A 14,528-nucleotide genomic window follows, 5' to 3' on the forward strand; every position below is an offset into this window, starting at 1 on the left:
CAGCTCCTTCTCTCTCCTAGCTATTTTATCCCTTAATTAAGCCATTAGAAAGAACCACAACAGTCTGACTTTGCTCCAGGACAAAGAAAGTTACAGGGAAGGAGATGCTACTTCTGTGTGTACTTTATTAAAAGCAAGAAAAACTAAAAACAAAAGACTGTGGTTCCTGTAAGCTGGGAACAAAGATCTGCATAGCTGTCACACAAACCCTAGGGGACTGCCACAGCTACAGAGACTTAGAACAACTCCACATCAGTACATGTAGTAATTTTTCTGGCATTGCACCACTGGGGGCATATTCTGGCATGGTATCACCTCCTTGGAAGTAGTTCATAAGAGACTGAGATAATGGAGTGGCTGTTACCCTGAACTCAAGATTGTGCTCACCATTTTCAGCCCTTCAGCTACACTGTGCCAGCTTGACTCAGGTGAGAATTCAGTCCTGAACATGGCATTTAGCTGAGGAGATTTGGTTTCTCTCCTCAGGGTTTCTGGGTGCAGTGATTAACTAGGGGCACAGCAACATCCTCCTGTCTTGCTTTTGACTGGCAATATACACTGCAAGAAACACTTTTTTCCTTGTAATATCACATTTCACCAGGCTTATTTTAGAGACAAATGGGTCTTTCTGAATATCTGCTTACCGTGTATCTTTCACCAGTAGTTTCTGAATAAAGTCTTTTGCCAGGTCACTAGTATTGCCAAAAAATTCTTCATCAAAGTCGTAATTCACAGCTGTGATGTTGGCAAGTGTTTCTTGTTTAGTTTCTCCAAGGAAAGGTGATGCACCACTAAGCCTAGATAAGCCAGAAAGAGGAATCAGTTGGAAAAATAAGCAGCAAAAGTCCCCTAGTAAAATTACAGTGACTGTGGAATATACTCTTAGGACATCTGTGGCTCTTGTGTTGAAGCAGCTCTGCCATGTAGGAATAAACAGAGCTAGCTTAGGCTCACTAGAGCTGTGGTTATGAGCCAGACTTGAATTTAAAGTCTCTAGTGCAGCACTAATGCGTGCACATAGAGAGAAATGCAGAGCTTCTCCTCTCCTGAGTGTCTCATTTAAGTCATTGCTAATGAAACTAGAAAAAGTTTCAGCTGAGGAGAGTCTCTATTCCTGTGAGCCCACAAAGACTACCAGGCTGAAGCTTCTATAACATACAAGCAGATAACATAGTGTTTCTATAGTTTTTCTTCAGGAAGGAAAAGCTCTGCCCCAACTTCTTTTCTCTGCAAAGCTGCTAATGAGTTCCCTGCATGGGGGGTTCAACCAAGAAACCTTTCTCAGCTGGAAACAAAATACGATATATGATTTTGTATTTTTATATGATATTTTTTTGCCAGGCACATGGTCTTGCCTAAGAGCCAGCTCCACTGAAGAGGCAGGGCCATGCTGCTCAGCAAAAGGAATCCACAAGCAAAAGGGCTTTTGCTGAAATAAAATCCAACTGTTTCTGAACAACATAAAATTTCATTCTCTTGGCACCCTGCTCCAACTGCAAGGATATAATGGAGACAGCACCATAATAAAATGTCATTTAGCAATCAACTTAAGAAAAAGCTTTCCTCCTGCTTTGTCTATCTCTCAGCAGTGATTGTCAACCTTCATCTTTGATGACTCTGCACCTCTGCTCCATAAAACTTGTGTCAAAACAGAGTCATCCCAGACCCCTCCTGCCCTGCCTTTCCTCCAGGCTCCTCCTCCCACAACATAAAGGGATGCTGACTTGCAAAAGTCTGCTTTATGGATAATGTTATTTATACCAAGAAGATTGATACCACTCCTTTTTAATAATCTCCTGGGCTATTATTGTGCTTATCTATTATGCCTAGCTTTGATAACATAGTTTCAGGATGTAGCAGGCTCAAAACACGACTGCACCAAACTTCAGGGAACTACACTGAGGTTTTGAATACTAAACCACTGCTTACATCATCCCACTCTCAACAGACATTTTACCTTGTCTGTATTGCCACCACCAGGTTGACTGGGAATCTTGGGAGATAAGCAGGAAGTTAGATGGGACCACCTGAGCGTTTCAGCCCAATCTCCAACTACCACATTTTAAATCTCTTTACCTGAGCTTGGGCTCCAACCAATACCCCAAATTTTCTTTGCACCGCAGAAAAGAAGGGAATGTGTTGCACTGAATCTGACTCCTCAGACCCTACCTCTCTTTTACAGCTTTTAGGGTCTAACCCTTCTGCATAGGTCAAAGTTTATTTTCCACACTGAAAAGACAATCCTTCCCCTTGAAGCCTCTGCACTTGTCCTGACCTGTGAGCTGTGTAGTGCAAATCCACCTAATACAACAGTCCACCTTCTTCAAGTCTGGCAGCAAATTATTCCTGTGAGTATCACAAGGAACAGCCAAAGCTGAGGGTGTCATTCCCAGCAAGCAGTGTCCACTCCCTGCTCCCCAGGAGTCACAAGATTTCAGTGGAAGCAGTTAGGATCAAGGATCACTGACCACTCCTGCAATTCTCATGTCAAACGAGAGGAAAAGCAAGGAGTGCTGTTCCTCTGCTGCATGCATCATTATTGCACAAGCAGTTTCCCAAACTGTCAAGCTCCATCTTAAAACTCTCAACTGCTTGTCCCCAGATGCCCATAGAAACTAATTTCTTTGAGAGCTTCAGCATAGTAATTCCCTCCCTTTTATTTATTCATCACCAGTTGACACACTTCACACTTCTAAGGATAATCTGTACTTAAAAAGTATTCTGTGATCTATTTTCACTTTATGCTTCCTGACTATAATGATATCTATCCCCAACCAACCTTTACTAGCTTTAACAAACCCTTTTTCTTCTCCTGTAAGTTGAATTCTCAGTTCCCAAGGTCAACTTCTCTGTTCCTCCTTCAGCTTAAATTCACCTTTTTGAAATGACTGACCTTACTTATGCATAATAATCTAGACTGCTGCCTTTACAAGCAAATAAAAATTTCCCTGTTTCCATCTGAAATAACCCATCTTGTAAATGGGACTGTTAAACTTTCAATTTCTATGCTCTCACACTGGCAGCTCACAGTCATTCCAGAAGCAATTAATCCTCTTGGCTTTTCCATCCTCTACCATTTGGAACGGATGAGATCCCATAAAATGCAGAAATGCCTATGGTGCAAGGGACTTTTTTGATTTCTGCTCAGAATGTCCCTCATCTTCTACCCTCATTTTAAATTGAAAAAGCTGCAGAATAACCCCTGTCCTTTATACAAACCCCTGCCCACCCCATGTGTGCAGATCCCTAAATGACTGAAGGGAAGAATTGTTCTGTACTAGTGCAACAGAGCTTTAGGAACATTTCTACATTTCTACAGGAGTGAATCTGTTGTACTCACAGTATGTAGGTGATGACTCCTATGCTCCTAAAAAACAAAAGACATTAACTGCAGGGATTCTACATGACCATTATTCTTTCTAATGTGCAGAATCAATAGTAGAGATGGAACAGAGGCAAGACAGCCACTGTGGCTTTAGATAACTGCTAACATCTCTTACAGAATGGGGTTTTGGGGAAAAAAATTAATTTTACATATAACATCAAGTAATGTGGATATTTGAAGTCTCTGCTTATTTCTACTCAGTGGGTACTTACTACAGTGCACACATGAAACACAGAGGAGCAGGATATTTGAGTTGGGGTGACCTCTTTTGCCTGCCTTCCCAGCAGGCAACATTAGTGCTCAGATCTCCTCTGCATGAAGGGCTCCTAGAAATAAAGCTGTCACAAGCTCTGCAGGAACATGTTTCCTTCTCAGAGTGCTCCACTGCGTGGACAGTGGCAAACAGTTAACTCTGGTACTGCCATCACTCCAGTTTTCCAATGTAATTTTGCAGAAATTAAATGTTTATCTTTTAATTTAAAGGAATGTATAAAAATGGAATGACAGAACAAAGACTCATTAACTGTATTTAAGTTTTTGGAGGTTTTTTTGGTTTTTTTTTTAAATCTGTTGCAGTGCAATGATTCTATTAAGAGCAAAATAGGAAAAAGTAACTGTAGAGTAACAGGAAAAAGAAGTACTAACACATTATAAAACTTACCACATGTCTGCAGCTAGTCCAAGTGGTTCATAGTTTACAATTTCTGGAGCTGTAAGAAACATTTAATCAAACAGCAGCAATTGATTAAATTGATTAAAACAACTTCTATCTCTCAATTTTTAACTTTGACAAGATGTCTTGACTTCCTCTGGAATTTGCAATATAAGACAAAGGAACATGTCACTCACCTACAAATTCTGGAGTTCCAAAAATGTTTTTAAATTCAACTCCATCTTCTATTTTGTGAGCCAAGCCAAAGTCAATGAGTTTGATGTGTGGAATAGGGATATTCTTGTCTAGAAGCATAATGTTTTCAGGCTAAAAATAACAGAAGATAGATCTATGTTATTAAAATATTAATATCTTGGAAAGTAACAGAATTATCAAGTGCTTTTTTTTCCCCATTGCATCATCATAAAACAAGAAACACATACCTGTGCTTAACCATTTACAGTTCTTTTGATAGAGGTAGAAGGCAGCTTAAGCAGTTCAGGTGTTTGCAGACAGAATGCTACTGCCCAGCCCTGAGTGACACCTGCACAGCACAATATTTTTGTTGACAGCAATTTTACTTATCTGTTCTTGGAACTCACACTTCACAATATTTGCCCAGTTGACACTATTCTGTATTGTAAGCCAATGGAAGATGTTTTATTTAAATGTTGAACCTATTCAGGGAAGGAAAAGCTAACTTCTCTATGAGACTAAATTCACAGTTGCAGCAAGGCCAGGAAAGATCCAGGATTTACCAGCTGAGCAGTCCCAGAAAATGCCAAGAGTTGGGATCAGAGGTCTTAGATCATATATGATAGCAAGCTATCAAAAGAACATGTGGAATTCCTCAAAGCATTGTAAGAAAAAGCTGAAGCTTGAACTGCAAAATCAAAACTAACATGTTTAACCACAGACTTTACTTTTTTACCAGATACAACATATTTCATAAAGTTCTTTCTTCAACTAAATTTCTCAGCCATAGCTACTCCCAACCATGGCCCGAATTCACAGGTTTCAGAGTAAACTATGGGTTCAATTTATCTCCCATGATGAGCTTTAATGCTTCATCATCTGTCCTAACTTAATCATAAGTTCAAGGGCAGCAGTGAGAGACTCTGATTCCCTGCTGGCACCTGCCTGGCCTTTCCACAGTAGAATCTAACATGGAAGGTGCTCCTGCTAACACATACACTGGGAAACAGAGCATATGAGTAATTTATTCTCATAGGCATTAGAGCAAGCATGTTTTAGCCTCAGGGTAACAAGTCTAGTTTTCTTCCATGGATCTAGGACATATATGTACACCACAGACACATAATGTAAGCTCCTTTAGAACAGACAGAACAGACTGAAATGGAAAAAGTCACTGTCACTACCTCTTGGAGGACTGTTTTATTCCTTAGTTGGTATAAACCATTGTAGCTCCACTGCAACCAATGGAGCCCTGTCAAGTGATGAGATAATGATGAACCATTCTCTGTCTAATCAGATCACTGCTTAAAAATACATGTCTAATTTAACACTTCCTGAACTCCACACACAGTCCTTTAAAATCCAAGAGAGTTATTAAGTGAATACATATTAGGTTATGTGATAGTCACTATCAGTTAAACGATTCTTTACTTATGCTTTCTGATTTCTATCTTGCAATTCTTACATCTTTATTGACCACCTGACATTACTGGTATTAAATATTAAAATTAGCAGTTTCAAATCAGCCAAAGCCTAAATCAACATCTTTACCTTTAGGTCAAAGTGAGCAATTTTCTTAGAGTGAAGGTAATGCACACCATCCAAAATCTGCTTGATGAACCTGGTTGCTTCCTCTTCACTCAAAGACTCCTTCTGTGCCAGGAAGTCAAAAAGTTCTCCTCCACAAACCCTGCAAAATACATCCTGTTATCTCCTGCACTGTAATCCAGTGTAAAGTAAGTGTAAGCACAGAAAACTAAAGCAGCAAAGAACCTCAGTACAGTTAGAAAAAGTCTACTCCTACGGACAATCATGAATTTTGCGTTCTGGTCCCAGGTGTGCCCAAACTTCCTTTTGGCTTCAGCTCTCTTCCCTGTAAATTCAGGACTGGCTTTTCCATTGATGCTGCAAGGACCACAAAGGACCAGAACCAGAGTTACATTGTTTGCTGAATCTCCAGACATGCACCTACTTCAAAAAGTCAACCACTTCAACTGCTATTTTTCAACATTTTTTTTTTTTTTGTATGAACAAGTTGTAAGAGTCAACAGCTGCTGAAGAATTACTTTTCTTAGTGGTTGCCACCAGAACCTGAGGTAGTAAAATGAGCCAACAGAATCTCTTTTCTTTCCAGAATGGCCATCACCCTGTCCTACTACAGATTCTTGCCTGACATAAGTAACAGGAAAGGATTTCTTTGGTGCTGAATCTCTCAAGAAGAAAGCAGATTGTAGCAGGCTGGAAGGTACAAAAAAACCTCTTCCCAAATCAATGAAGTGCTCTTAGTTACTACAAGTTTTCACATCAAAGCTGAAATCCATTCCACCCTAATTAGTATATAAGCCTTTATTTTAATTTCTGTGCCTTTTACGAGACTTCCATTGCTATTTTTCCGCTTATCTGAAACATGACCCAAATATTGAATTAGGCATTGCTTGCAGCTATTATTCATTATTATGTTCACATTTATTGTTGCCAGTTCACACTGTCATTAGTATTATTTCTTTATTCTCATTCAGATTCACTTTTGGGGGAACCCACAAAACAGTTGCTACTCATGGGGGCTGGTGCACCTGTGCTCAGAGTGCAAGCAAAGGACCTGAGAGATGCTACAGTCACTTTGGAAAACAAGCTCTCGGCCTTGTTGCCCAATGAACTGCCTGTCAAAGCAGTAGCAGGTCAAAATGCTTTGAGTTCCTCAGGTGCTGTGAGTCACAAACAAGGTCAGATCACGCTGGGTGCTCCAGAGGTCTTTGGGGAATTGCTTCTCTGACCCCAGGCTCCTGCACAACACTGGTGGTGACAATATGGTGATTCCCTACTCTGCCTCGTTCAGAGGAAGCTACTGTCAACAGCTACGAGATCTGCAAGGACAAGTCGACTGCAAGCAAGAACAGCATGTCAAAAGCCACAAAAACATTGGACTTGTGTCTTAACTTCCCCTGCTGTTCCTGTGGGTGACAACATGCCTTGCTGTTCCAGAGACTGGACATAGTGACTTGCCCATTGATTACCAGGTATTTTTTTCACACCTCTCACATAGTTGGAAACTTTTCTAAGCAATGTGAGGAACAACACTTCACCTGGGCAGAAGTTACCTCCCTTCACCTGGGCAGAAGTCACTTAATGCTTTAACTGTTACAACTAAATGGCTGGCAAACGAAAAACAGACTTATATGACCCAGAAATATGTTGCAACTGCTGTCTTTGGCTGGCACCTTCTTGTTCCTATTAATCTCAGTTATACAACCTGTGACACTATTACTTGATCTCTTGATTTGCTTTTCTAGGTGACACCTACCAAGGGTCTCAGCACTACCATCAGCCTTTCTGGACAGGTTTGGTTGTACCCTGTACAACAGAGAACACTGTCTCCTTTCCATGTTGTAGTAGGTTTAGAGGCCTTGGTTCAGCAGTGCAACAGTTACTAGACTACTGTGACAAACCAGTACAGAAATCTGTAAGAAAAACCTGGTAGTTGCTTGGTGAAATCTGCATACAGTGAGCAGGTGAGTCCCATTTATTAAATGATTTCTACTCAGAGTGCAATTTAAGCAATCACCTCTGGCAAACACTCCATCCGGTCATCAGGAAGCCATCTGGACTAGGGTATGTTCTTGTACTTTTCTGGAATGTAACCATGTAGGCACACTGTTCTCTCTTCCTCTTCTACCCTGCAAAATCTCCATGGTGATTGTTTCTTAAACTGTCCTCTTTAACCTCCCTGAGGCCAGACGAAAGCCCAGCCCCAGTCCTGCAGAACTCTCACTTCAGGAGAGCTCCCAGGCTGAGCCACTTTGGCAGAGCCCTTTGCTCTGCTCAGGGTGTTTGAGGATACCTTCCTGCTTGGAGCAGACTGGCAACTCCCTTCAGAGCAACCTCTTCTGCTACAATGTCAGAAAATAGTTCAGCTGCCCAGACTGGAGCTACTTAATTCTCATTCTCTCTTGCTGTTCCTACACTGGACACTTAAACCAGCTGGGTCAGCTGCTCAGAGCACACAAGGGAGTTTGCCCCAATGGCAATGTCACCAACATCCTGGGCAACCAGCTGTGCCCAAGGCACAACTACAAGAATGAGGATCACAGGATATTTACTTGAGAGCTCCTTGGTGTATTTTCCCTCTTCTCTTTAGTTCATGCTAACATGCAATAAGGCTAGGGAGAGGGCTTTCCAAGCAACAGAATACAACATAAAATACAACATAAAAATAAAGGAAACAAAAAAAAATTCTGAAAGCTCAAAGTCTGTTATTGTCTTTATTGACAAAAGACTCCCTTCTACAATAACCACACGAGCATTTCATTTTCTGAAGACCAGAGAAGGGCATACATGAAAACATTGTATTAATCTTGTCTTTTGAGGTATAGACTAAGATCTCAAAATAGTAATCTAAAGGGAAATTCAGTAGAAGATATGAGATGATTCATCATTAACAAAGTCTCAAGCTTCAAAACCAGGCTTCAGTAAACTGTACCTAGAGAGTGGTAAGCAGTATATTGCAAGATCATTCTTATCCAAGTTATACACCTGAATTCAGAGAAACTCAAGCAGAAGAAATTTAGCAATCCCAAAAGCCAGCCATTATGGAATCCCAGAAAAAAAACACACCTTCAAGCACTATTTCCTTTGCAGTAAAACAGTCATAACTGCATCAAGTTACATCTGAACATCCAAGGAGGTTTGTTTTCTCAATCATCACCTGCAGGGAGTTGGGGTTGTCTAGCCTGGAGAAAAGGAGACTCAGAGGTGACCTTATCACTCTCTGGGGTGGTCAGTTCCTTTCACCAGACAGCAACCAACAGAACAAGAGGACACAGCCTTAAGCTCTGCCAAGGGAAATTTAGGTTGGACATGAAGAAAAAGTTCATCACGGAAAGAGTGATAAAATACTGGCAATGGTCTGCCTGGGGAGGTGGTGGAGTCCCCATCCCTGGATGTGTTTAAAAAAAGACTGGATATGGCACTTGGTGCCATGGTTTAGTTGAGGTATTACGCATCGGTTGGACTCAATCTTGAAGATCTCTTCCAACCCAGTCATTCTGTGATACTGTGAAATGCTCGTTTCTCAACTCTCACAGAATTCCTTCCTCTGGTTCCATCTCTTTCCCTTTTACCATGTCACCTAATACCACGGCAAGGAAACAAGCAAATGATACCTTTACTTTTCCTTTGAAGTCCAATAAAAGACAAACAATGCTGCCTTACTTATTGGACAGAGCTGTTCTGTGTACACAGCCCTGACACCTGTAGAGGAGACATTGGTGTATCAATCCAGGCTGCTTCTGCTTGGATAAAGCAGGCTCCAGGCAGGGCCCAGGAGACAGAGAACAACAACCCCACGGAAAGCTGTGGGGAGAAAGTCCCTGGACAATGTGCAGAAGCTAAGAGAAGCTTTGTACCTGCAAAACTGCACAGCAATGGACCTGGCACTGCTCTTGAACAGGAGAACCAGCACCTATGAAACTGACCCATCTGAAAAGAGGAGATGATTTTGCCAGCACTGTGAGTAGGGGAGAGGGTCAACCTTTCAGACAAATCCTCTTTTAAACACCAGGACAGCTTCTTTAATTACCCAGCAATACTGGGGCCATTCTTTTGAAGCTGAAATTCACTGTAGATCACCGTAAGATTGGTTAGCCAGGTGCTGTACCACCTATTTTGATAAACAGCAGGGAACACGAGACTCTGAGAGCAGGGTGTCAGAGGGGAAAAGATCATCTATTTACAGAGAGGATTTAATTATCTTTATTAGCAATAATCATCATTCTCAATTTGTATACAGCAGCTGAATGCAGAGGCCTTAATCAGGTCAAAATCCAGCTGAATGCAGGTTTTACAAAGTGGAATACGTAGCCTGACAAAAGGACAGACAAAATGTGTCAGGCCACATGAGGACAGAAAAAAACAGAAGGTAATGAAACACTAGGTTGCTTTAGCTCAAAGTAGTCAAAGTAGTGAGAAAGAGGAAACTCCTCCATGTCTTCCAGAGCTTGGCTACAGAGATCAACATTTGGCCATGGACATATACTTCAGAGTTAACAGATGCTCAGCATCACTCATATGCCATCTTCCAGCAGTCACACTGATCTCCAGGAATGCTCCCTGGCCGAAATGCTGGCTCCCCTAAAGAGCTCCCTCAGGGATGAAAGCCTCATTGCCTGGATTCCATAACAAGGTCCAGGCTGGTGTCCTAGGGAACATATGGTCTACCTAACTTCAACCACAGTGACTGTATTTCCTGCCCCATACACACTGAAAAATTGCATCATTTTGCATGTAGGGGTAAAGAGGTCCACTTGTCAGCAGGACCTAAATAGTAGTGGTTTTCCCTCTCATACGGTGGCACAAGAGAAAAGAGCTCTTCTTCATTCCCATCCGGCTGCTATTCACCCTCAACAGTCAATTCCTAGTGATTAAAAACCCCCTTCCCTTGCCCTCTTCCCCTTTCCTTCCCTAGCTGATCTAAATGAGGAAAATATGGGAGTAATGAAAATGGCTGTGAATTTTGGAAAAGGCTTGATGGCCTCACATGTATTGAAAGAGATGAAAGCAGGAAGAAAAATGAAACAAGCATTCAGCAGCCACTTGTACTTCCTCCAAGGTTCATGCTCTTAGGCAGACACGAGGTAATCCTTCCCCTAGTAAACTGTTTTCAAGTTATTAAGATTCCCTGGCTCAGTATCAAAGGACCTCAGCTGATGTTAAGGTGCACCTGTATCCCCAGGGCACATGGATGAGCTGGGGGGCCTGTTTACCACCCACCTCAGTCAGTGAGTGCTCTTGCCAAGATTTTTGAAGCTTGAGAATGCAACAGCTCCATTTATCAGCACCCCTGTGCTCCAGCAGCCTCTGCAGTGCTCTCTGGTTTCTATTCACCTCAGCCACCCCTGCAGGGAAGGGCCCTTACTCACAGCTCCAGGATGAGGACCACATCTGTCTTGTTCTCGTAGATATCATGCAGCTTGACGATGTTGGCATGCAGGATCTGCTGCAGAATGGTGACCTCGCGCTCGATCTCCTCCCGGCTCACCCCGCGCCGGCTGGCCTGGCTCTGGCGCTTCTTGATGAACTTGGCAGCATATTCCACCCCTGTGCTCTTCTCTCGACACTTCTTCACTATAGCAAACTGACCACTGCCAGGACAAGGAGACAACAAAAATGCTCTTGAGGCTTTTATATGATAGCTTTGCAAATAAGCCAGTCCCATACAAAGCCTGATCCTGCAAGCTCTTGACAGCATCACTGAGCACTACTGAGCTTGTTGGTGGTACAAGAGTGAGGACTGTCAGGACTCTGCAGTCAAAGGCAGTAGAGCTTAACAAGGTAACCTCCTACAGTGTCTGAAATTTAGCAAAGCCAGACAATGACTGATAATGATAAAGGATGACAAAAGGAGTTAAAACCTCTAAAATACAGTTCATGTTTAAATGAGTAAGATCTGTCTCAAAAGGTTCAAGTTACTGCTACTTCACTCAGTAATGCTTAAGACATTCAAGTCTGCAACACACCACTGGATGTTCTGAAAGACCACATACACACACTAAAATATTTGTTTTAAGAATAGTCTCTAGAGAAGAACTCAAAGGAATGATTACTCTTTGGAAATGCAAAACTGGCCTCCAGTAACTAATTTTCAAATTTAAAAAAAAAATGCATACTCGTATTTATGCATTCATTTGATAATTTGGCTGTAAATATAACTAGAGTAAGTGCAGGTTTCTCACTGCACCTCAAGGACTAAGAATTTCCCAGTGTACCAAATAGTACAGTGGCTGCATTAAGACTAAAAGGCACAAATTTGCAATTTACTAATAAAATTTTCCTCACCATGGCTCCTAATGTAGTCCAACTGCAAAATTACCACCTTATCTCCTATGAATTGGCAGATCTCCAGTCCCAGAGTATACATTTAGTATCAGCTGCTTCCTTATTCAGGACATTATATCCAGACTCAGAAGGAAAAGACTCATCCTACAGGTAGCCATAACCTTTAGCTACTGTGATTTTATCAGACAGGATTTCTTTAAAAGAATCACAAACAAATCCATTAAGTGCACCCCCACCCCATGACTACACTGTATAAGCACTGACTGTTGTTGTTTATAATATTATATCATTCACTGGCTTGGTAAATGAGAAATACAAAAATGCAAGTACAGTTGGCATTTAAATTATGCAGTAATTATATTCAGCACCTCATTACACGCTGTACTTAGTGCTTCATCAACACACACATCCAACTGGTGTCTGTCTTAAACATAGAAAGACAAAGAAATTAAAAACTAAGACTGTCACTTGGTGCTCAATTGCTCTCAAAGGCTCCCACCCTATGGCAGAGACAGCCTCTCATTTCAGAGTTCAAACAAATACCAGGCAGCCTGACATACTTATTTTAGGCTTTCACTTTCATACATATCCTACACCCTTCTCAGGAGAGAGGCAGGAACAGATGTGCCAAGTGTACTTATCCCTTTAGGAATAATCAGTCACAAATGGAATCAAGACTGTGGACATTTGTCACATGCTTTAATTGATTCATATTTCTCCTGCTTTTATCATTCCATGCAATCTGTAGAGAAATTCCCACTACAACATCTCCAGACTTGACTTAAACATTCTACTTAGAGTTTGTTTTGCAGTGCTGAGAGCTGCTTGTGTAAAACACCATGGGTTTTGTGTTTTTCTTGTTTGTATGATCATAAATTTGCAACACATGCATCTTGCTTGGTTCCAACTTCCTGAAGAAACATGATATAAATATTCCTGTGTTTGTTTCCTTCAATCCTCTCTAGGGACAAATTTTGTCAAAGTTCAGGGGAAAATATTTTTTTATGAGTGCTTATTTTGAGAATGAACACAGTAACTTTTGCGTTTAGAAATTCCAGTGATACTGTGGATTTTGTACATTTCTGTTTATGCAAAAGCTTACAAAAGTAACAATGACACAGCATAGGAATTCCTGTCTTCTCCTTTGACATAAATAATTGTCCCAGACTATAACTATTACAATACCAATTCCCTTGTAATCTCCTATTGCTCCCCTGCATGTATGGACACCAACACACACTTATGCTATGAATTATTACAAGCTATCTGTACAGTAACACAATTAATACCTTAAACACCTTGTGGGGTCCTTAGCTGCGAGTCACAAGAAATTGTGCCACCTACTGAGTCATCAACAGCATCTCCTGAAACTGTTCAATGTTTTTGGAAAGTTCCCAATCCTGCAGTGACTATCAATGTGGCCCTTATCAGCTCCTCCTGGGACTGGAGGTGCAGAGTCAGCAGTGATAAAGCATGAGCCCAGCAGTTCTGCCAAGTTCCTGATAGCCTGGCAAGTTTTTTGTGTAATCTGAAGCTCAAGAATAAAATGCAAATTTTATTCCCTGCTTATCAGAACTAGCTTTTGGATTGAGTATCAGTGCTTGGAGTGGCAATGAGCAGAGTGCAGAGAGACGGGGAAGGTCACAGCTGACTCATGCTCAGCAGGAATAGCTGATCTGATAAGCTGTTCCTCTCGCCATGTGCAGCAACAGCAGGGCAGAGGTAATGTGTATGAGGAAGGTTAGCACGCTGCACCTGTGTGTGTAAAGGTCCAAACCAACCTAGATATGGACTGCGAGTAATAGACCTAGGAGCACATGAGTTGTAAGAGGAGAGCAGAATTATGGCCAAATAGTTAAATTACTTTTCTCCTTCCCTATGTATCAAACAGATGGAAACAATGGTGGCATTTCATTGAAGATTTTAGGAAATTATCTCTAAGGCCAAAACTGCAAAGTGTTGCTGAAACTCCCATTTCACTGCTCAGCTATTACAACAGGTCTCCACCCTGGTTCAAATTGCTGGTATAGAGTGTTAGCAAGGATTAATAGATGTTACCTGAGATAAATTAAGCTGGACCATCAGATACATACCTGTGAGTTCAATTCTGCATTAGATGTTAACAGCTTGTCCAGTGCTTTATCACTGTTAGAATTTGAGCTGTTTCATGTGCACTTTGACTCATAAGTAATCTTTTTAATTTTAAAAGTATGGAATTAATACTATACAGAGTATATTTTCTCAGCTGTTGAAACTTCCATCTGCTTTCTAGTGCAATGTAAAATGGAAAAAAATACTTTCATTTTAATAGAAATGGAAAAACAAAGATTGGGATTAACATGCAATGTCTTTCTCCTGAGATTAATATTCAGTATTTAAATACATTACAAAATTTGAGCTTTGTGAGCACAGCCACACAGGTCTTTCATCTCTAATTACACTCTCAAAGCCAAACATGGACTAAGG

At 41.2% G+C, this 14,528-nt stretch overlaps 1 protein-coding gene across 19 annotated transcripts in view; it reads right to left on the bottom strand.

Annotated features, from left to right (window-relative positions):
• DAPK2 (death associated protein kinase 2) overlaps positions 1 to 14,528 on the bottom strand; it is a 41,101-nt gene that overhangs the window by 10,452 nt on the left and 16,121 nt on the right. For 16 of the 19 annotated variants that reach the window (XM_086849284.1, XM_023934201.2, XM_086849289.1 and 13 more), the window contains 6 exons: positions 11,147 to 11,368; positions 5,784 to 5,922; positions 4,235 to 4,364; positions 4,047 to 4,095; positions 3,341 to 3,367; positions 645 to 797 (listed from right to left, as the gene is read on the bottom strand). In XM_086849284.1, the coding sequence (XP_086705410.1) occupies positions 645 to 797; positions 3,341 to 3,367; positions 4,047 to 4,095; positions 4,235 to 4,364; positions 5,784 to 5,922; positions 11,147 to 11,368 (720 nt within the window). Of the gene's footprint in view, positions 1 to 644; positions 798 to 3,340; positions 3,368 to 4,046; positions 4,096 to 4,234; positions 4,365 to 5,783; positions 5,923 to 7,794; positions 11,369 to 14,528 lie in introns of all 19 variants that reach the window. The other 3 variants (XM_086849292.1, XM_086849293.1, XM_086849282.1) reach the window with 1 other exon arrangement.

This window comes from Cyanistes caeruleus, chromosome 13 (genome assembly GCF_971803275.1).
Source record: "Cyanistes caeruleus chromosome 13, bCyaCae1.hap1.1, whole genome shotgun sequence".
NCBI lineage: Eukaryota > Metazoa > Chordata > Aves > Passeriformes > Paridae > Cyanistes > Cyanistes caeruleus.